The sequence below is a fragment of the Emys orbicularis genome, chromosome 1, assembly GCF_028017835.1.
Source record: "Emys orbicularis isolate rEmyOrb1 chromosome 1, rEmyOrb1.hap1, whole genome shotgun sequence".
Lineage (NCBI taxonomy): Eukaryota > Metazoa > Chordata > Testudines > Emydidae > Emys > Emys orbicularis.
This window is the reverse complement of record NC_088683.1, coordinates 39,150,139-39,174,920: the sequence shown is the minus strand read 5'-3', so window position 1 is coordinate 39,174,920 and position 24,782 is coordinate 39,150,139. Positions and strand designations below refer to the sequence as shown.

General features: G+C 38.2%; 1 protein-coding gene across 1 annotated transcript in view; it reads left to right on the top strand.

The window, feature by feature from the left end:
* BRD1 (bromodomain containing 1) overlaps window positions 1-24,782 on the top strand; it is a 117,087-nt gene that overhangs the window by 4,049 nt on the left and 88,256 nt on the right. The window contains exon 2 of the mRNA XM_065423195.1: window positions 964-2,344. Coding sequence (XP_065279267.1) covers window positions 978-2,344 — 1,367 coding nt within the window. The 5' untranslated portion in view covers window positions 964-977. The remainder of the gene's footprint in view (window positions 1-963; window positions 2,345-24,782) is intronic.

The following is a 24,782-nucleotide window of genomic DNA, read 5'->3' as shown; positions in this document are numbered from 1 at the left end:
TGCCTCTCCACTAGTGGTAAAAGTATTGGTATTAAACCTTAATTCATAGTTGTCTCGATGATATGTGGGCAGTAATGGAATATGCTCTTCCACAGCAATATGGGCTATGCAGGGCTGAATAAAACGTATGGTGGTAATAGTAATTTTAGTGACAAAGATTATGTTGATTATCTGATAGTACACCTATGAAAATACGTAGAAGACAATTCCCTATATCAAAAAGTTTACAATATAAATAGTGAGACACATGAGGAAATAACATAAACCATGCATCTTTGAGGTTCACTTTAGGTAAGTGTAAACATACTGACTGTAAGCAGATATAATTCTGAATTCATATAGAGGTCAGATTTGTTAAAGCAAATATCGTTTTTACATAGTCACTTTTCTGATCATAATTGCTTTCTGTGCAAAAATATTTCTGGAATATCTTCTTCAGACTGCTGCTGAATAAGCTTTTAACAATGAAACCAGGACTTTGCATACAGGCCTTTAGTTCTACAAAACAATGATAATTTTCTATTACAAGGACTACTTCTGTTACCTTATGGCACAAGTTTAATCCTTTGGTGGGTGGGCCTTGGCAACAGTTTCTCTGTGCCAGTGTTGAATTTCTATAGTTTGGCTTCCTGTAGATTTACAGAACTTATATGCTCTTACTAATTTGTCTCTGAACGACTTTTTAAATGTAGGAAATGAGCGCAATTCATTCCAGCAATCTATCAACACATTTGTATTTGGAGTAATGCTAAATGTGTTACTCACTGGTGTGCCTTTGGAAGTTAGGGGTGGTCAGATTTAAGTTTGTTTCAAGTACAAACATCGCATAAATTTAAGACTTCCATGTCCATGGATAGTACAGAGCTTAAACTAGCTCCTGTTTTTTACTGTATTAATTTTTTTACTTTAGCAAGAGAGATAAATATTTAAAATGTAACATAATAACTCTGATTATAATTTTAGGTAATCATTACCAAATGAGGAGGAAAGGAAGATGTCATCGAGTATCTGCAGCAAGGCATTCTTCTTCCCCATGCAGTATTAAACACTCCCCTACACGAGAAACTTTGACATATGCTCAAGCTCAAAGGATGGTTGAAATAGAAATTGAAGGTCGCCTGCACAGGATCAGTATTTTTGATCCATTAGAGATTATATTAGAAGATGATCTCACAGCGCAAGAAATGAGTGAATGCAACAGCAATAAAGAAAATAGCGAGAGACCACCAGTTTGTCTGAGAGCCAAGCGGCATAAAAATAACAAAGTGAAAAAGAAAAATGAAGCTCTTCCAAGTGCGCATGGTACACCTGCTACAACAAGTCCTCTTCCAGAACCAAAAGTACGTATTGTTGAGTACAGTCCACCTTCTGCCCCTCGGAGACCTCCAATTTATTATAAATTCATTGAAAAGTCAGCAGAAGAACTTGACAACGAAGTGGAGTATGACATGGATGAAGAAGATTATGCATGGTTAGAAATAATAAATGAAAAGCGAAAAAGTGATGGAGTATCAGTTGTGTCACAAAATATGTTTGAATTCCTTATGGACAGGTTTGAAAAAGAGTCTTATTGTGAGAACCAAAAACAGGGTGACCATCAGTCTTTAATTGATGAAGATGCAGTATGTTGTATATGCATGGATGGTGAATGTCAGAACAGCAATGTAATCCTATTTTGTGATATGTGTAATTTAGCAGTGCATCAGGAGTGCTATGGGGTGCCATATATACCTGAGGGTCAGTGGCTCTGCAGACGCTGTCTGCAGTCCCATTCCCGGCCTGTAGACTGTGTGCTGTGCCCAAACAAGGGAGGTGCCTTTAAAAAGACTGATGATGACCGCTGGGGACATGTTGTGTGTGCTTTGTGGATTCCAGAAGTTGGATTTGCCAATACAGTTTTTATTGAGCCAATTGATGGTGTCAGAAACATTCCCCCAGCCAGATGGAAGTTAACATGCTACCTCTGTAAACAGAAAGGCGTTGGTGCCTGCATCCAGTGCCACAAAGCAAACTGTTACACAGCATTCCATGTGACATGTGCTCAAAAGGCTGGTTTGTATATGAAAATGGAACCTGTGAAAGAATTAACTGGCAGTGGGACAACATTCTCTGTAAAAAAGACTGCCTATTGTGATGTACATACTCCACCAGGTTGTATACGGCGACCTCTAAATATTTATGGAGAAGCTGACGTGAAAAATGGTGTGTGTAGAAAAGAGGGCTCAGTCAGAACTGCAAGGTCTACATCAAAAGTCAGAAAAAAGGCAAAAAAGGCCAAGAAATCAGTGGTTGAACTCTGTACAGCTATGCCAACAGTATCTGCTCCTTATATTCCCCCTCAGAGGTAAGCAAACAATCATACAGAAATTTCTGTCTAAATTTTGCTCTATATCCTTTTGAATATACATTTGTCATAGGTTCTACAGATAAAGAATTAATGAAAATTTGAAAAACTGCATAAGGTACTTACACAACAAAGGAAAAAAATGGAAAAAATAGGTGTCCCTAACACGTAAATTGTGCATGTTGTATAACTTTTGCCACTTGTAGTTAAAAAGCACACAAAAATGCTTTCACATAGAAATTGGAGGATAGTTCTTCCTCCATCCTAATTTCATTATTAGATCCAGCAATAATTTTTCTTCCAATCTGTAAATTCTGTGTATGCCCTTTTAGTTTACTCACTTAGGCCCCAATTCAGAATAGTAAAAATAGCACATGCTTAACTGCACCTCATTTCAGGAAAGCTCTTAAACACATCTTTAAGGTTAAGCACGGACTTAAGTGCTTTCCTGAGTGTGCCTGATTTTCCATTCTCAGCTGGGCTTTTTAAAGGGACATCAACATGAAAATCGCTTTTGCATATGACAGCATTTGTATCCAGTCAACTTCATTGGTCTTACTGTCCTGTGCATTTAGCACCATATCATTCTATGCTCTACTTTGAGCAGAGCTTGCAGGTATGTTCTTCCCTAAACCCTCAGTGAAAAGAGGACGATGCAGAGGAGGAGGGTAAGCCTAAGCATGTTTTGTGGTCCAACTGCTGTTCCATGCTGGAAAGACCCTTAATATCAGCAGGGGAACAGGGAATAAAAAAGGCAACATAAAACATTTTAATACAGGAATTAATCAAAATACTCTCTACATGCTGATTAAAGAATATCAGAATTTGGAATTTTTTTGACATTAGTAAATTGAATAAACATTCAAGTTGAGAGTTTCCCTTAAAATCTCATCTTAGACCACCAATACTAGTGGCTTCTGTTGAGTTGGACTTCCTGTGCTCACTCAATTTTAGTATGCTGTAGAATGTTTTCCAAGTAGTATAGGTAGCACTCTGAGGCAGTTCTTTGGCTGAACGGGTTAGATCAGTGGTGGGCAACCTGCAGCTCGCCAGGGTAACCTGACTGCAGGTGGTGTGACATTTTGCTGACGACCGTCCACAGGCCCGCTGCTTTCCCGCAGCTCCCATTGGCCGGGAACAGCGAACCATGGCCACTGGGAGTTGCGGGGGGCCGTGCCTGCAGACAGTCAACGTCAGCAAAATGTCTCGTGACCCGCAGTCAGATTACCCTGATGGGCCGCATGCGACCTGCAGGTTGCCCACCACTAGGTTAGATTCTCATTCAGCTGTTCCTAAATCTTCTGTTTGATATTACACAGTGCAGCTATGTTCTTGAAGGCTGGCAAGAATTACAGTTTGCTGCTGTGCAGATTTCTTCTTGAAATTAACCAGTAAGTCATTAAAGCAGTGCTCTACAGTTTAATAATGCATCTGAAATGAATTATTAGGCATGGGATCAAAAGCTCTGTGCCATCAACACACTGACACTAATACATATACATGAGAAAATAAAAATAGCCATACTGGGTCAGACCAATGGTCCATCTAGCTCAGTAACCAGTCTTTCAACAGTGGCTGGTGCCAAATGCTTCAGTGGGGGGGAACAGAACAGGGAAATTTATCAAGTGATCCAGCTTCTAACAGTGAGAGATTTAAGGACACCTAGAGCACTGATGGACCTATCCTCCATGAACTTATCTAATTATTTTTTGAACCCAGCAATAGTTTTGTCCTTCAGTTAACTTTCATTGGATGACCCCTGATTCTTGTGTTATGTGAAGGAGTAAATAACACTGCCTTATTCACTTTCTCCACACCATTCATGATTTTCTAGACCTCTATCATATCTCTCCTCAGTCGTCTCTTTTCTAAACTGAACCATCCCAATATTTTAAATCTCTCCTCATATGGAAGCGGTTCCACACCCCTAATAGTTTTTGTTGCCCTTCTCTGTACTTTTTTCAGTTCTAATATATCTTTTTTTGAGATAGGGTGACCAGAACTGCGTATAATATTCCAGATGTGGATGTGCCATGGATTTATATAGTGGCATTATATTTTCTGATTTACTATCTATCCCTTTCCAAATGGTTCCTAACATAGTTAGCTTTTTTGACTGCCATTGCACATTGAGGGAATGTTTTCAGAGAACTATCTGCAATGACTCCCAAGATCTCTTTCTTGAGTGGCAACAGCTAATTTAGACCCCATCATTTTGAATGTATAGTTGGGATTGTTTTTTCCAATGTGCAGTACTTTGCATTTATCAACATTGAATTTCATCTGCCACTTTCTTTCCCAGTCACTCAGTTTTGTGAGATGCCTTTGTATCTCTTCACAGTCTGCTTTCCAAATCATTTATGAATCTGTTGAATGACACTGGTCCCAGTACAGATTCTTGGGGGACTCCACTATTTTCCTCTCGCCATTCTGAAAACTGACCATTTATTCCTACCTTTTGTTTTCTGTCTTGAAACCAGTTCTGATCCAAGAGAGGCCCTTCCCTTTTATACCATGCCTGCTTAGTTTCTTAAGAGCCTTTGGGGAGGGACCTAGTCAAAAGCTTTCTGAAAGTCTAAGTACACTATATCCACTAGATAATCCTTATCTATGTTTGACACCCTCAAAGAAGTCTAATAGATTAGTGAAACATGATTTCCCTTTACAAAATCCGTTGATTCTCCACAACCTATTGTTTTCATCTATGTGTATGACAATTCTGTTCTTTGTTACAGTTTCAATCAATTTGCCTGGTACTGAAGTTAGGCCTATTGGCCTGTAATTGCCAGGAGTGCCTCTGAAGCCTATTTTCAAAATTGGCATCACATTAGTTTTCTGCCAGTCATCTGGTATCAAGACTGATTTAAGTGCTATGTTACATACCACAGGGAGCAGTTCTGCAATTTCATATTTGAGTTCCTTCAAAACTCTTGGATTAATATCATCTGGTTCTGGTGACAATTTATTTAATTTATTAATTTTTCCTCTATTGACATCTCAATCTGGGACAGTTTCTCAGATTTGTCACCTAAAAATAATGACTAAGGTATCTCCCTCACATCCTTTGCAGGGAAGATAGATGCAAAGAATTCATTTAGCTTTTCTGCAGTAGCCTTGTCTTTCTGGAGTGCTCCTTTAGCATCTGGATCTTCCCAAGGCCCCACTGATTATTTGGCAGGCTTCCTTCTTTTGATGTACTTTAATTTTTTTGCTGTGTCTTGAAGTACAATTGTATAGTTAAAATTGAATAGTTCTTGTAAAAATGTTTCCATTATAAAAAAAAAAAAAAAAATCATGGATAGGGTAAAATTTCTGTGATCCTAATCTTGCTCTTTTTATTTTAAACTTTGGTATATTGTAAGTTCCTGCAGCAACTTAAACCTTTGTCTTGTGCAGTTTTTTGTATCTATGTATAAAATATACGTAGATACACTGAAAATAGTATAGTGTAGTGGTTTTAGTGCCTGCAGGAGTTTGTTATATGCAGAAGTGTAAATACAAACTAAAATGGACCAAAACTAGTATCAAAGCAATTGTCACCTGTTAAAATTATATGTCTGTGTTACCAATATTTTAAACAAGGATTGTTGGTGTACTGGCAGTCTAATTTAGAACTTATGTGAGTTAATGAGAGACTGGTAATTTCCAAAAAGCTAACACAGAGATTTCCTTTATGTGGGGGGAGGAGAGCCAAGTTGTAAGACTTGGCTTTATTTATCTATTTTCAAATTTAGGAGGCCTTAAAACAACTTAATTAAATGAAGAGAGCACTGAAACTTTTTTTTTTTCAGTTTTCATTCACTTACATTAACTGAGTTTTAATACCTCTTGAATGTGGAAACCTACTTCTTATGATGTCAGAGACCTGGGACAGAAGGCTGTGTCAGAGAGGCACACTGACTTCAGTTTTGCTGAACAGTTGGCTTTACCAGTTGATACTCAAAAACACAACGTATATTAGGGGACAGGAAGTAAATATGGCACATAATTTAGGAAAAGAGATTTTTCTGATGTGCCTGTCTCTCCATACTGATTTAAATTCCAGCATTGTTTTATAGCACCAGTATTCTCGTTTTAGGATTAAGCGAGATGAATGCTTTGTAAGATACTTGTGGCAGGCACCATATGTTTGTGTTCATAATGTTTACCACAACAGGGCCCTGATCCTGATTGGCCTTTGAGTGCTACTATAATACTACAAATAAATTATACCATTTGATGTATAATATACATATAGTGTACGATTAGAGCTGGTCAAATTATTCTTTACAAATAATGGGTGTTGAGAATGTAGCCCCCTTCTGTTCTGATTTCTGTTAATATGTATGTTGAATAGCTTGGACGAACAGCTTTCAACCTCTCTGGGTTGGTGGTAGACTTCAGTTAGATTGTACTCTGTTCATTGTTCATGGTTTGTGATTGGTGAAATGAAATTATTTCTGCTTCTTGATGAGATAATTAATATTTTAAAACCGGGTAATAGCAAGTAACAAATACTCTTGTTCACATGAAAAATAGGTATTCATACATTCAGTCTAGCTCCAAAAACGTTTGCAAGCAATTCTGTTTGCTTGAATGTTCACAAATAACAGGGGGACAGGAATTAAACAGCAGGTTGAATTAAATAGCAGTTCAGAATTTAAATGCTCAAACAGTGTTGAACCAGTTCTAGCTTTTTTTTTACTTTTACTTCTCACTAAAATGAGGCCATCACATAAGTATGGAAGAGGAGGGTAAGGAGGGGAGCATTATGATTGGAATCACCCAATTTTAATATTTGATATCTTAAGAAAAATCAGGGATAGAAATAAGTGCTCTACATTGTTGGGAAAACTTTCATTCCCAGATTCCACAGGTATTCCAGCATTTGTTTCCAGCCTTGCGCTGAAGCAGTTGGACATGTAATGTTCACTGGTTCCTCGGACGAGAAATTATATTTTTGGCATTGGTCCAGGGTTTAAAAGTGTAGTTAAAAAAATAACAATTTAAAAAAATGGTTCAAAGGCAAGTTCTTAATATAAATTGTTTGGCTTTGGATATTGCTTCAGAGTCCAAAGTTGAAAGGTGTATATTTTCCTAAACTAATCTGTGAATCAAAAACAAACTTTTTTGTTTGATTTGTTCGATTTTTGGCTTTACTGAAGAGAAAACTGATTTTACTGTAGCCCAAAATTTTCATGGACTAATCTCCCTTTCCTGAAGGATAAACACTATGAGAATTAATATGTGAGCAGTTTTTAAGTACAGTTCCACAAAATGATAGTGAATGCTATGGTTAATGCTACTTGCAGTCTTCATGGAAACTAACCCCTTTTCTAATACTATTTTTAAGCTGTATCGCTCTTGGGGATGAAATTTGCCATGCCTTTTCTACGGAGTGAGGAAAATTTAAGTCATTTAAGTTATAAAAGAAGGAAAGCATAAACTCAATTTTAAAAAATAATTAATTGGCTTGATATTTAGAGCTGTTGAACAGCGATGTAAAAGTTGATGGGCGCTACATGTGCTCAGCACCTCTGAAAATCAGGCCATTTAATGTATATATTTTTAAAATCTGCTGAGTAATATCTCAGAATTGGCTGAATAAAGAAACTCTCTATTTGGCATGTAGCTAGACCTTCATGAGAGTGTTTCTTAGTCAACCTTAGGCAAAAAAAAACATTAAAAGTAAAGTGAGTGGAAAAACATCTTCTGAACATGTTCAGCGAGCATCTCTGAAACTTTATCAAAACCTAACGAGCCCCTGCTTCCATGACATTCATTTAGGTATGAATGATAACTGCACCATCTCCTTAATCTGGAGTGCCTCAATGAGAGAAGCTACACCTGAACAATATGTGTGTGTGATATTGACATACACCCACAGTAAAATTATCCCCAAAAGCCCCTGCCATAACAATAATGAAAATAGTAGGTGTGAAATCTGCAGTCCCTGTCTTTTCAGGATATCTGTGCAATTATTTTGTATTCCATAGTTTTCTTACATTAAGCTTGTCTAAGAAAAATTCCCAGGTAAAGCTTTCAGAATCATTTAAGGAAGTTAAGGTCAGATTTTCATACAGTTTTTTGCACCAGTTTAACTAGATTGGTTTAAAAGCAGATTCAAGTTATACCAGTGTTGCTGTCCCATGTAGATCAATCCGTAGGCTTCTATGTCCTTTTGGCATTTTTCAAAAATGTGATCCTTTTTCTTTCCTGCTTGGGAAAAATACATCTTTCCCAGTTTAAATTAACATTACTGCCCTATTAAACTACTCCTTGAGAAAACTCCAGCAAAATGAGCCCATTTCTACTCCTGTTGATGTCAGTGGGAATGGGTAGGAACTCTCCCCCCTTCAGTCTTCTCTAACATTGTCACCCACACTGCACATGCTGTATGTGTTCAATTATTTATTTAGTCGGCTACTTCTCACACACTGAAAATATATATTAGTTAATTACTTACAACAGGACTCTTGTTACTTCCTTTTGTGCTTTTTAAAAAATTTTTTTGTAACTTTAATGTTGCATTAACTTTTGCCTTTGTTTATTATAAGGGAGCATCCCCTAAACTTTTGATTATAAAAGATTATGACATCTTCTTTGAGAAGTTTTCACACCTGCATTGTTTGCTTTTGATATGGAACAGGGGGATATCTCTTAGGCTACAGAAGTGTCTTGTCTTTCTTCCATGAAATTCCATTCAGCTTTGGCTGAGATATAAACTGAAAATCATCATTTACCTTCTGTTGCTTGCATTCCTCAGCAAAACTTTGGCAGTATTCTAAAATAACTAAATATGATCTGAGGCAGCGCTGACAATGTTGCTGCACACGCTATAGTGGGAACACTTGAAAGATGTCAGAGCATCTGTAGTCGGGGCATCCCCCACTGGTACTCGGCATGTGGCCCCAGTTGACACCATCTACGACAAGAGGGGTATGTGGGGCGAAGAAGGGGTGGAGGGCTGGGCTCCTCTCAGCAACCCCCCAGATATAGCACATTGCCCGAGTGGTCCATCCTGCCCTCTGGAATAACATCCTTCTGCTACTGTAGGCTCTGTAGCTCACATGGTAGCAGTCTGTGTTTTAGTGCCAAGGTAAATGGTTCAAACTCTACTGATGATGCATGATATCTAAGCTGTTACAGTTGTACATAATGGACTTTGTTTTTACCTTTTTCCTTTAAAACAATAATTCTAGGAAATTACATACAAAAAGATTACAAAGTAAAGCACTCAAAATTTAGGAAATGGCAAATTTACAGTTGTTGGTGCAACCTTCATTCTTCCCTTCATGTGTATGCATTGATACAGTGTTTAATTTTTCACATACTTTTTATTTTCCCTGCATGATCCCTGCCTCATTCAGTGCACATGATAGATGCGCAAGAGAGCAGAATTAGGGCTGCCTGTGCAACCTAAATCTAGCATTTCCTAATTTTCTAGTTCTTGACTTTGCAACCTAAATAACATTCGTTTGGTGTTTTCTTTTTATACGTATAGACATGATACAGACTTGGTTTATATGTTTGAGCCAAAAGAAGTACCGGTATGTCAAGTTTGATCACTATATAAAATGAAGCAGATATTACAATTTATATCCTTTGGGGGGAAAAAAGATCTTGTGTGAGAACTGTGACTGAAGTTTGATACCAACTGTAAGGAGTGTGGCTCGGAAATATTTTTACATAATGTTAAGGGGATCAAAAATACTGTAGAAAGATTTAAAATTCTTCAGTATTGTGGAGATGCACTGTGACATGGTGTTAACCCACTAGGTTACCGTAGCATTCATTCAAGAATTGTCCTTAACCCTTGATTGAGGCAGATGAATTAAGACTAACTTTTACCCAGTTCTAAGCTGGAATTGTAGATAGCAGCAAAAGTTTTTCAGTTTCACCAGATATGTTTGCTTCAGTTAAAGAAATAAAAAATAAAAAAACAAACAAAATCAAACTTGTCATTTAGACATTTTTGAAAGAAAACTTTTTTTTTTTTTTGGTTTGAAATGACTTTTTGTTTCAATTTTTTTTTAAATTTTATTATAGCCCCCCAAATGCTTAAAAATGGTCAGTCTAAACATAATCTTTTTTGTTGTTGAAATGAAACAGATTTTTTTTTTTGTTCATGGGCAATTAAAAAAAATATTTTGTCCAGCTCCACTCCAGATACTGAAGAGTACGTATGCAGTCTTGGAAGCTGAGAAAATAACATCTGAAATGCAAGCTTGTTTTGGTGACGGGAAGCTGAAGGGAATAAGAACAATACTTGCAAATAACAATGTAATAGACAGTAATTATCTAGCTTTTTTGTGTGTCAAATTGTGTTCAGGAACTAGCCCACTGCTATCTTATGCTATGCTATCTTATGCTATTACCTTGAAAAGATATTTAATGTAATTATTATGAGAAATTGGGCTGCAGGATGCAACCACTGGAGAAGGAACAGTAAAGCTCCTAAGACTCTTAAATAATTATATCTATCTGATATCTTGGAGGATAAACTTTCTCTATATTACATAGATTTTTTTCTTCCACATTTATCTTTGTTTTGGTGATAATGGCTTATTTCGACACATAGTAGAAATTAGAGTTCTGCCACTGTATGCTTCAGTGCACAATATGCCTGCCACTCCATTTCTCTTAAATAAATAATGGGGTCACCTTTCCTGAACAAGTATTTATATCCAAATAATGAAATGCTTGACTGAATATATGGATGTGGTAAAAAACTTTGACCACACTTGTGACTTGGGATGTCATAGAGCATGGATTAGAAAATATTTTAACACAAGATGCTTGGAATATGAACTTGCTGAAGTATAGAATTGTTTAAAGAGGGTACATTTTAAAAGGGTCCCTTCAAAATGATGTCTCCTACAGGCATCCTCAACACATGTAGAATAGTTTATTCAAACCTTGAGCTTTTCTTTTGGCATAATAGTGATAGATATTACGCAGTTGAGATATCAGGAAAGTGGCAACATCAGAATGTTTGTTTTTATCATCACTCCTGGTGATGGTACCACAAAAAATCTGAAGATAAATATTTGAGTGCTTTAGTGAATAATTGTATAAATATGAATCAGAGGATAAGTGGCTAATGTACAATATTGTTTTGTTTTATTTGGCTTTATAAAAGAGTAAGAGGTGTGTATTTCATCCTGTTTGCACCTCCCGACAATGAAAAAATACATCCACATAATTAACATGGGGAGGAAAAAACAGCAGCCTCACAAAATGCCATAGCTACCAAATAGCTGTACAACACTGTCATGTCTGGATGAAAAATAATAATTAATTGGATGATCACATTACTGAAAAGTTTAGAGGCTCTGAAGGAAGTAGGAATTTGGTCACTAGGGAAGACTGATTGTCCTGTAAGTTTTATTAAGTTGATAGTCTTACCTATCCACCAGAGAGGTTATTTGTTGAAGTCACTGTCCCCTTCCTTGAATAAAAATTGAAGAAATCATTTTACTTGAACCAGGAAAAGAGCCACTGAATTGTGACAGTTCACACTTCTCATTGATAGTTTGGACAAACTTTGGCGAAGAAGCTTCAAACCTCTCTTTCCAAGCTGATGAACCTGGGTGTGTAGATGGATTTTAAATTAGGTTTAATAAACACTATTGTATTTTAACAAGCAACCCTTCCCCTCCTTGTTTTCCCATAATAGCTTCTCTGTTACTGTAAAAAAGGTTTTTGATAAAGTTGTGGGGGGTGCTTACTTACGTGCTATGTTGTTATTGAAAACCTCCTTACACGTAATTCACATGTCCCAAATTATTAATTGGTTTATCTTAACTGTGTGTATAAAAATCTAAGACTCAACTGGGGAAAAAAGTCTGACTTCATCGGTTAATTATAAATTGTGTATAGAGACATGCCATAGGTATGTTCTACCTTTTCTTTTCCTGAGTTGCTTTCTGTTTGTTTCATATGTACAGAGCAAGCCAACTTGAAATGGAGGCTAACTGGAGAATAGTTGATATTTCTATAACCTGTGTGGAGACAAATGTTAGTATTTTTGCAGGCAGTCTCTAATGCATCCTCCAAAGAGATTCAATCCCTGATAATTGCATACATGGATGTGGCGGCTGTTCTTTTTCAGTTAACATAGATAAGTCCAAAGTTCTTGGTCTGAACCAACAGGGTAACTAAAACAGAGCTTTAGTTTTGCCTTAAAATATTTTGAGATTCACTTATCCACCAATTGCATATATTAGCTAAAATTTTCCTGCTGACAGATAAAAAGGCAATGAGAAGTGGTTGGTTCTTCCTTTTTAATTATAGAAGAAATTTGATTTTAATGTACATTGCCAAAAGTACTGTTTAAGGTAATTTTATTTGATTCACAAGAAGGTTACAGAACTGCAAAAAGCAGGGAAAGACAACTGTTCAGTGCTCTTCTAGAGGGAAAAGAGGCACGCAGTTCTTTGGGGAAAAAAACAAAAAACAAAAAAACCTTGAGGTATAGAAGTAGGATGTCAGATTTTCTGTAGAATGGGTTAAAAGCAAAGTTGGAAAATAGTAGGAAGTAGGAAATAAATTCATAAATTAAGTTTGCACGTTCTAAACATTATATGACTCCATGAATTATAATTAAGATAATCCACAGGAAGGCTTAGGAAATAGGAAGGTAGGAAGAGTTAACACACATGATCTTATATTTCTGCTTTTTATTTTTAAATGTATAATTTTTGAGCAGTATTTCATTCCTCATTGCCATATGTAGTCCTTTGAGGTAAGTGCTATGGTGATGGACATGGAAGAAAACTCTTAAAACTTATAAGCTCTTTAAAGAGTAAATACCTCTTAAAAAAATATTTTCAGTGTGATTTTAAACAGCTACCTTATAAGGTAGTATTTAAAGACGCTGGAAACAAAACAATTCCTGCTTGGGATTTTCAAAGGAACCTAAAGGAGTTTGGTTCCCAAATACCATTGGATTTCAAAAGGATTTGGATGCCTGACTCCGTTGAAGATCACATCCTATATCACTATAGGGGAGTAGTTATATTAACCTTATAAAACTAACCAGCCAAGGCACTGAAACCCCCCCACCTCCGAAAACAAAAAAAAAACCCTGCTCACCTTTTACATTATTAAACTTTTATATTTTACTTGCCCCATAAAAAAAAAATTTACTCAAATGGGTGACTTTACAGGTAGAGTTTTTGCAAGAACTCTAGAAAATGTAGGCCTGGTTTATATTCCATAGTGTGAGTGAGAAGTGACGGTAAAGGGCTTTATATTGGCTTTACCAAAAGCTAAGTGAAGTAATTGTCATTTAAGTACTAATATAAAATGTAAAATTAAAACTTTAGTTTTATTGCATTTTATAATAATGAGAGCCTAGGGAAGGATGTGTGAGCTTCATGAAGAACCTTAATGGGAAGAAAAAAACCGGTATTAAAGGGCTCTCTGATCTTGCGGAGAAAGTTGTAACAAGAACCAATGGCTGCAAATTAAAGCAAGATGAACTCAAAGGAGAGAGAGGGCATAATTTTTAACAGTGAGGATGATTAACCATTGGAACAAACTACCATCAGAATGGGTGGCTTCTCCATCTCTTGAAGTGTTCATATGAAGACTGGTGCCTTTCTGTGAAATATGATTTAATCATGGGGATTGGTCCTGCTTTGAGCAGGGGGTTGGACTAGAAGACCTCCTGAGGTCCCGTCCAACCTTGATATTCTATGATTCTATGATATGTTATGGCTTGTTATATATGAAGTCCAGCAGGATTATCTAATGGTCCTTTCTGGCCTTAAAAAAAGCTATAAATCCTCTAGGGCCTGATCCAATGCCTATTGAAGTTAATGGGACTTCAGTTGGTGCTGGATGAGGCCCCCATTTCCTTTCAAGGAAAACTGGATCTTACTTAGACCCCAATCCTGCAAAAAGTTATGCATATATTTAACTTTATATTTTGAATATTTCCTGGTCAGGAATTTTCTTCAATCTCCTTTTCTTAAAATCAAAATTTTCTGTGGAAAAATTTAAATTTTTCTGGAAAATATAAATGACTGAACCCCTGGTTGATTTGAACGCTGTGGTCAGAGCAAAAGTGAAATTGTCAAGAGCCATCCAGGCAGACAGCAGAGGAGCAGATTCAGCTAGGCTGACGGGACATGAGGAGGCTGTGCTTCCCAACTCTTAGGCAGTTGGGGAGTGGGGAGAACTCAGCGTCCAGTTGAGTCTACTTTGAGGGTTCTCGTCAATTTAACTTTCTGCCTGTAAGGAGAAAGTGAAATTGACCAGAGCCTTCCAGGTGAGTAACTGGCCACCAGAAAAATTGTTTCAGTTCTCACAAAACAGAATTTTTCTGAATTTGTCCTGCAAAAAAAACTGTTGAGATGCTTACTGTTCATTCTGAATTGGGACACAATTTTCTGTGGGGCAGAAATTCCATTTTCCAGCAAGCTCTACTTCTGTTAACGTCATTGGGGCTACTAGAGGGAGAAAACTTGTTCACCTTAGCCTCTGAGGATAGGACAAGAAGCAATGGGCTTAAACTACAGCAAGGGAGGTTTAGGTTGGACATTAGGAAAAAGTTCCTAACTGTCAGGGTGGTCAAACACTGGAATAAACTGCCTAAGGAGGTTGTGGAATCTCCATCTCTGGAGATATTTAAGAGTAGGTTAGATAAATGTCTATCGGGATGGTCTAGACAGTATTTGGTCCTGCCATGAGGGCAGGGGACTGGACTCGATGACCTCTCGAGGTCCCTTCCAGTCCTAGAATCTATAAACAATCTATAGAAGTGTATAAAGTTAAGAACGTGCATGTTTCTTTGTAGGATCAAGGCCTTATTTCTTTCTGTGAGTTGCTGTGTATTCTGTTAAGTGTAGTTTTAAAAGCACCAAGAATCTCTTGGGATTCTTTTTGAAGAGCACCTTATTTCCTTTTAAAATACTAAAATAATTGATGATCTCAAACACTAGATAATCAGAAATTCAAATGTAATTAAACTTCACTGTGATTTAATTTCACTTCTTATAGTTATATTTTTAACCTTTAATAGTGAAAATTATTGAAAATGTCATATTTCCATATCCTTTCTTTCCATTATGTAAGAAGCATATTAAAATAAAATTTCTTCCTCTCTATATAGAAACCTTTACTGTTTGGGAAATACGGAAGTTGGAATGGAATGGACACAAATTTGACTCCTTTTCTGTGTGTGTACACTAGCATCAGTGATGAGTCAGTAGAAAGTCAGCAATGTATTGTTTTAGTTAGCTACTATATGTCATTTAGGCGTTTAGTTTTGCTTGTTGTTTTTTGTGGATCTCTTAACATAACAGCAAGGGAGGGAAGAACAAGTAAGATTGTAAAGTCATAAAAATAGGCAGGAATGAAGGAAACTCAGGGATAGGAATAGTACCTGAAATTTTAGTGTTAGTTCATAGTTCAAAACTGATTTGATTTCAAGTTGTCCTTTTCAATCATACAACTTGTTGTCTGGGCATTTGATCCTTTATGATATCTATATACAAGAAGAGGAAGTGACCACCACATAAGTTCAGTTAATATAATTATACTGGAAAAATACACGTTTGCATTTTTGTGGGAATAATCTCATTTTAGTTAGTCTGTGCATTTTGAAAGCCTAGTAAATGTGTAGTGTAGGCAGGTGCTACAGAAACTTTCTTGCATAGTTCTTATAACTAAGTCCTTAATCCTGAACTGCCGTACTCCTGCTATTTGGTATTAGTCTCTTAATCAGAAACGGTCAGTAAGCTACCAATTAAAGTGAATTGTGTGGCATTGTGTTTAAAAGATCCACATTAATTTGCACAGGTAGCATATTTCCTTTACCACTGCCTAATGTGAATTTTGATTTCCACATATTTCCTCCAGTGATCACTTAAGAGGGAAGGTTTGTTTTTATACCCCAAACTCCCATTATTTAGACACCCTCTTTACTTCTGATGTCCCTACAAGAAACATTCTCTGGTTATATTCAGTAACATTTATCAGAAGTTTTAAAGATTTCCCTCCCACCCTGGGAGACTGCAGAAAAGTCTTAACAGGTTATATTTGATTCTGTTAAAATAAATAAAACAATTCTGCGGAGCAACAAAGAAACTACTCTAATAGCTTGAATAATAGATCCTATGCATCAGCCTCCTTTTATAAAATGCTTGTGTGTGTTTATTTTCCTTTGGTATATAAAAAGTTATGAAGATGGAGCAGTCTTTCTGAGGAAGTGGAGGCTGTAATACATCATTCTCTTTCTTGCTTATTTGTGTCATATGCACTGTTATGCAAATATTTTCCATTTGTTTTGTTTCTGCTTGAGGACTTCATAAAACTAGTGTTCATTGTGGATTTACTTATACAAATTGCCAAAATGGGCAAGTGCCATTGAAGCCAATAGATGTTTTGGGTGCACAGTATGTCACAGGATTGGGCCTACATATTTTAATATTTATCTGGTTCCTTTAGGTTAGTGGTTCTCAAACTGTGGTCTTTGGAGCAGTTGCTGCAGTAGAAGAGAACTGGTTGGTCTTATAGTTCTGGCTTTCCTTATTTCAAGCTGCTGCATAACATCTAAAGGGCAACTAAAAATACGTTACTTTTTCATGTAACTAATAACTAGCTGCCATAGTGGTGGTATGTAATTGAAACCGAGAGAGGAACTGGTCGACATAATTATGAATGGGGGAGGTGTTCTGTGAGATTGCCATTGGGAGGCCAAGCAGTCCATGAAAACATAATTGAATAAAGAAATTATCCTCATTAGAAAGAAACCTGTCCTTTAGCTGCATCTACCTAAGTTACAGTGTTTCAAACACTTCAAAAAAATCAAACAAAACCAAAATCCTTTTCTGGATGCAATTGTTTTCAAGCCAAAATTCACTTACAGCTTAACTTCCCTGTTTGGGCTCTGTCATGCAGATGCAATATATGTGCAGCTCCCATTGACAACCATTAGGTAAATCCCCAAATGAAAAATTATGAGTAGGACTTCAGTATATCCCGGTTCCACAGTTATAGTAACGTCACAATACTTGGACTGCAAGCAGAACTGTAAGGCTGTGAAACAAGTATAACAGTTGTGAAAATGTTTAAACAACTTTGTGGTTTTGGAGTGGAGCCCAGGAAAGGGGAAACTAGCAGGGGGCCTGCCAAGGGAAACTCAAGAAATTAAAAGGTAGCAGTCAAACAAAATAGCTTTAGAACAGTGGTTCTCAAACTTTTGTACTGGTGACCCCTTTCACATAGCAAGCCTTTGAGTGCGACCCCCCTTATAAATTAAAAACACTTCTTTATATATTTAACACCATTATAAATGCTGGATGCCATGCGGGGTTTGGTGTGGAGGTTGATGGCTCGTGACCCTCCATGTAATAACCGCCCCGAGGGGTCCCAACCCCCAGTTTGAGAACCCCTGCTTTAGAAAATGGCCAGTGTGAAGATGGTAGCACATGCATTTATGCTATTGGTTTCTATCTAGAACAACAACTCGGAACCTCAAAATCTGGTCCTATTATATATGGAGGGCTACTGAAACTAATGGAACAGAACTACTTTCCTTTTACAACTCTCTAAGAGGTAAACAATACAGAAAGGCTTTAGGATACTGAATGTTGAAGTTTGTTTTTATCTATAATATACACGTTCGGTTCCTCAGGGATAGGATGCCCCATAGTAACGTTAACATATTTGGCACCCTTGTCAGCAGTCTCAGAACAGAGGTCAAGATTTGCACAAATGTGGAGATTGACTTGCCTTTCCTGCAGAGATTCTTCCAGATCAGAGGAAAAATTTACATTTTATCATGCACTTTTAATGCCTGCATGAGCACTCTTTCCATTAATCTCCTACCCCTACATTTCTGTGAGGCCTTGTCTACACTTGAAACTTCTGTTAGTATAGTAATGTTGGTTAGGGCTATGGTGTCGTGTACCCCAACCCCACCCCCCCCCCCGCACATTTTTATTAGGGCTGTTGATTAATCGTAGTTCACTCGTGCGATTAACTCAAAAATATTAACTGTGATTTAACAAAATTAATCGCAATTAATCACACTGTTAAACAATAGAATACCAATTGAAATTTATTAAATATTTTTGGATGTTTTCCTACGTTTTCAAATATATTGATTTCAATTACCACACAGAGTACAAAGAGTACAGTGATCACTTTATATTTTTTTATTACAAATATTTGCACTGTAAAAATGATAAACGAAAGAAATAGTATTTTTCAATTCACCTCATATAAGTACCGTAGTACAATCTCTATCGTGAAAGTGTAACTTAGAAATGTAGATTTTTTTTATCTAACTGCACTGAAAAACAAAACAATGTAAAACTTTAGACCCTACAAGTCCACTCAGTCCTACTTCTTGTTCAGCCAATCACTAAGACAAACAAGTTTGTTTAGATTTACAAGAGATACTGCTGCCTGCTTCTTATTTACAATGTCACCTGAAAGTGAGTACAGGTGTTCAAATGGCACTTTTGTAGCCAGCGTTGCAAGGTATTTAAGTGCCAGATATGCTAAACATTTGTGTGTCCCTTCATGCTTCAGCCACCATTCCGGAGGACATGCTTCAATGCTGCTGATGTTCATTTAAAAAAAAGTGTGTTAATTAAATTTGTGACTGAACTCCTTGGGGGAGAATTGTATGTCACCTGCTCTGTTTTACCCGCATTCTGCCACATATTTTATGTTATAGCAGTTTTGGATGATGACCCAGCACATATTGTTCATTTTAAGAACACTTTCACTGCAGATTTGACAAAATGCAGAGAAGGTATCAATGTGAGATTTCTAAAAATAGCTACAGCACTCGACCCAAGGTTTAAGAATCTGAAGTGCCATTCAAAATCTGAGAGGGGCGAGGTGTGCTTTCAGAAGTCTTAAAAGAGCAAGATTCAGATGCCGAAACTACAGAACCCAAACCATCAAAAAAGAAAATTAACCTTCTGCTGGTGGCATCTGACTCAGATGATGAAAATGAACATGCATCGGTCTGCTCTGTTGTGGATCGTTCTCGAACAGAACCCGTCATCAGATGCATGTCCTCTGGAATGGTGGTTAAAGCATGAAGGGACACATGAATCTTTAGCGCATCTGGCACGTAAATATCTTGCAATGCTGGTTACAACAGTGCCATGCGAACGCCTGTTCTCACTTTCAGGTGACATTGTAAACAAGAAGCGGGCAGCATTATCTCCTACAAATGTAACCAAACTTGTTCGAGCAATTGGCTGAAGCAGGGCTGAGTGGACTTGTAGGCTCTAAAGTTTTACATTGTTTTATTTTTGAATGCAGTTATTTTTTGTACATAATTTGACATTTGTAAGTTCAGCTTTTATGATAAAGAAATTGCACTACAGCACTTATATTAGGTGAATTGAAAATAGTATTTCTTTTGTTTTTTACAGTGCAAATATTTGTAATAAAAATAAATATAAAGTGAGCACTGTACACTTTGTATTCTGTGTTGTAATTGAAATCACTATATTCAAAAATCTAGAAAACATCAAAAAATAATTAAACAAATAGTATTCTATTATTGTTTAACAGCGTGATTAATCACGATTAATTTTTAATCACTTGACCGCTCTAATTTTTATATCAGTAAAAGTCCTAGTGTGTACACAGTTATACTGGCAAAAAAGTGCTTTTGCTGATATAGCTGGGAACTGATGCAAGGCTATATCAATAAAAGCACTCTTTTGCTGGTATAAGCTGCATTTACACTAGGAGTACTGGTATAGCAAACTCCCAGCTTTCCGATGCTGTATACACTGTTTGCTTCTGGAATATGTTGGGGGTGGGGGCGGCGAATCCATGAAACTTATTTGAGCAGGTTGTTTATGAAAAATGGCAGTTTAGAAGCTGCAAGAGGTTTGAAATGTTAGCAGTAGTCCTAGCTGAGATGGATCAGTGGCAGAAATTTTCCTGTCCAAGAATGGCACTTAAGTATGTGTTTGTTTTTGTCCACTGAAATTAGTGGGGCATACATATGTGCATAACTGCTTTGCTGAATAGGACTGCACATAGTTAAGTGCTTTCTTGAATCATGGTCTGTATGCAGTTTATCATGTGGCTGTAATTTGTCACACTTATGCACTAGTGACATCCACAGGATAAAACTGAATTCGTCTTGTAACTGTATTCTAATATGCAGGTCAAGGACAATATCTTGGAAGGGTTCCAACCATTCTATACTACCGTTGGGGTTCTGGAGCCACTAGAGTTAAAGATAAGTCTTGGTTTGTTCCCCCAAAGACAACTGTAGTACACACACATCTCAACTTATTACCTTGAACATGATCAAGAACATTCTGCCTAGGAAAATGTTTATCTGCAGCTCCCATTAGCTATTATAACTGTTCCAGATATCCGGCACTGCTGGAAATTTGGTCCTTAGTCTCTTCAGGAACTAAATATCTTGTGGCTGCAGCTATTCCTTAATGCACAAAGGACTTTCATAAACCTGCTATTCTAAAAGGAGGGCCTGATTCAAATGGACGGTTGGTCCACTATGTTTTCTGCGACCAAGTAAAGAAGATTTGGATCACAATTACCATGGTGGAAGTCCTGAGAGTTTAGGATTGAGAAGAGTTCCACAAGGTGTTCCAAATGGTCACATAGCTAATCAGGTTCTCTCTCTCTCTCTCTCTCTCTCTGGGTTTTTTTTTTTCTCCTCTTCTCCCCGTCAAAGACAGGCTATGCCAGGGGTCAGCAACCAGTTTGTTTACCTGCCGCCTCCGCAGGTTCGGCCGATCGTGGCTCCCACTGGCCGCGGTTCGCTGCCCCGGGCCAATGGGGGCGGCGGGAAGCCGCGGCCAGCACATCCCTCGGCTGGCGCTGCTTCCCGCCGCCCCCATTGGCCCGGAGCGGCAAACCGCGGCCAGTGGGAGCTGCGATCGGCCGAACCTGCGGAGGCGGCAGGTAAACCAACTGGTCCAGCCCGCCAGGGTGCTTACCCTGGCGAGCCGCGTGCCAGAGGTTGCCGACCTCTGGGCTATGCTTTACTGGTAATGGAAACACAAACTGAGGGTTAGTGGTCCATATCTGTTCTGAGCAGGAACGTGATGGAAATAAATTGTTGAAACATCTGAATGGCCTGTGATTTGTTTGCATAAGCCATTGAGAAGATCTTGCACTGGCAAATTTCTCCTTTTTACTCACTGTGAAGGGAAGCTGTTGTATACTGCTTTCTGTTACCTTTGATAGCAAATGTCCTGGCTAAGCTTGGGAGACACAAATGCTCCAAGAATCCAGTAGTCCCCTTAAACCTGATAAGGATTTTGTGGTTTAGTCTCACCACATCTGATCACACAAGCAGCTCAAGCTGTGGTTGCTTGGGTGTCTTCAAGTTGTAGTTTTGACCTAGATTTTTGACTCAGTTGAATAGGTTTTTCTGTCTGCATGAGAACCATGTCAAAGCAGTTATTTAATTGTATCTTTTACTGTGTTGCTTATCAGCTTAGTATGGTCTTAAAGCCTATTCCATATCAGAAAAGTCTGTTATGGCAGCCAGCCTCTGATTTTCCCTCAGGGTCATCCCTTTCCCCTCCCCCGCCCCCCCCCCATATCCAGGAGATTTGCAAAGCAGCCACCTTTCTACATGCTTGCTTAGCAGTATTGCTTTCATTTAAAGTAAAATTTTCAAGAGCATTTAAGTTGCATATAATTAGTCATTAAATGTCACTGGGACTTAGGAGCCTAAATTGCTTTAGCACTTCTGAAAATTTTACCCATAGCTTCCAGATAATTTGGCTTGTCTGTCAGAGATACAGGACCTCTTTCCAGGCCCAAGCTTTTGTAACTTTAGTTTTTAGTTTTGGCATTTCCTTTCTTTTGTTTTTGATGTTTTTTGTTGTTAAAGAACTGTCTCATTCTTTACATTAACAGAAAAACAAAAACAAAATATATGCAGGTATCTTATACCTCTACTAAAAAAAGTAATTTTTAATACTCATGTACAAAATCAAACCAACACCTTTTCTGCAGTTGCTACTGCTTGTTGCAATATTTTGTTTTATTCAAACATCCTTAGAGTGTTTTACTCTCGATGGCTGGACATTTGTTATAATATCTTACTGAAGAGAAAGTTAACATGTTTCCATTCACTCTTACACTCCTTCCCACAGAGATGAGGTTTCTGTAACCCTTTATTATTTTACCTCCCACTCAGAAGGGAACTGTGGTTAGAGCTTTGTAAAGCTTTTGAGTTCCGTTGCAGGGACTCAAATAAAACAGCACCTTTTTGCATGAACAGCTTTAGAATTTTGTGTGTTCCCATCTCATTTGCATGCAATAGTAGGCCTAAAAGTTGGGGATCTCTTTTGATTATTTTCAGAGAACAGTGGTTACAGATAAATTAATAATCTTTCAGCGCGTCAAAAGTGAGCTAGACTTGGATAGAGGTCTGACACTGAGAAATTAACTCACTTGCTAAACTGGTTACCACTGGCAGTGGGTGAAACTACAACTTCTTCTTTGAGTAGTGTCACTATGGGTGCTCCACTTTAGGTACATATGCCCCTCTCAAGCCCTTGATTGGAGATTTTTCTGTTAGCAGTGTCTGTCTGACCCACACATGTGCTCTATCCAGCCTTCTGCTGCAGTCCAAGAGTGCAAAGGGCTGCATAGGTGAACTGCCCTTTGTTCCTTCTCTACCACCTTGGCCTGAGACAGAGCTCTAAGGGATCCAACTTGTGCATGTCTCAGCATGTTTTGTAGTTGTTTGTTTGTTAGTATAGAATTAATTAGATAGATGAGAGGTTTCAAGATTATTTGGCTTGGGAGAGTAGGCCTGGCTTGCCAGGTTTCAAATGCTGCCTCTCTTGTTGGGAGGCTCTCCTGATCAACAACGGCCACTCTGAGTGTACCAGTTGCTTGGAGGAGTTCCATATCTCCCAAAAGTGTAACTTTGTCCTGGCTCTAAAATCTAGAGCTTGGGAGACCAAACTGAAGCTGCTGCTGATGGAGCATTCCCTTTGACCGTTCCAGGTCAGGTCAGGATACCCCCATGTACGTCTGTCTCCGAAGAGGTTCAGTGACCCTCCAACTTCAGCTAAGGTCTCAACTGAGAAGGGGAAGATCCTTGCCCACATCAGGGATGGTGGGATCAGTCCTGGGTACCATCTCCTCTCCTCTATGGGCCTTCCCAATTTCCAAGTGAGTTCCTTGCGCTGCATATCAGCAGCAGTTTGCCAGACATCTGGCTTCACTGCACCAGGAAACTAGGGTCAAACAATCTTCTCCAGCAAACCCCCAACACAAGGAGACCTTTGTGGAACAGGAGGCTAGGGCGGACAAAGATCCTACCCCTTCCGATTTTGTCTTCATCGCTGGACAAGACAGTCACGCTTCTGCCACCATCGATGGCCGACGATTCTCGTCAATTCCAGGACCTTGCAAAGAGGGTTACCAGACACCATCCAGATACCAGTGGAGGAGGTTAAAGACTCACACCACAAGCTCCTGGACATTTTGCAGTCAGTGACACCTATCCAGGTTGTGTTACCTATTAATGAAGTGCTCCTGGATCCAGCCAAGACTGTGTGGCAGACTCCTGCCACCATACCACCAACTTGTAAACTGGCATATAAGAAATATTATTTCTCCCCGTAGGGACTTAGAATTTTTGTTTTTCCACACCCAAACTAATTCCCTGGTGGTGGATGCTGCAAACAGGCAGGGTAGACAGCATTACTCCAGGTCTGCTCCTTATGCCAAGGACCAGAAAAGGTGAAACCTTCATGGACGGAAGGCGGCCTCAGGACCTTTGAGTTTCAGATGGCAAACTATCAGGCAACAATGGCCAAGTATGACTACATGACTACAACAAATTTGCATCCTTTATGTACATCTTCCACAGGAGCATAGAGAACAATTCCAGGTCATCATTAAGTAGAGTCTTTAGCCAAAACCTCTCTCCAAGCATCCTTGGGTGCCATGGACACTGCTGCTAGATTCATCTCCATAGCAGTTGTCATAGAATCATAGAAATGTAGAACTGGAAGGGACCTTGATAGGTCATCTAGTCCTGTCTCCTGCATTGAGGCAGGACTGAGTATTATCTATTCTAGACCATCCCTGACAGGTGTTTGTCTAACCTGTTCTTAAAACCTCCAATGGCAGAGATTCTACAACCTCCCTAGATAATTTGTTGCAGTGCTTAGCTACTCTTACAGTTAGGAAGTTTTCCTAATAGCTAACCTAAATCTCCCTTGCTGCAGTTTAAGCCCATTATTACTTCTTTCCTTGGTGATTAAGGAGAACAATTTATCGTCCTTTATAACAGCCATTTACATACTTGAAGTCCCCATTCAGTCTTCTCCAGACTGAATAAATCAATTTTGTTTTGTCTTTCCTCATAGGTCATGTTTTGCACTCATTTTTGTTGCTCTCCTCTGGACTTTCTCCGGTTTATCTAGATCTTACCTGAAATGTGATGCCCAGAACTGGACATAGT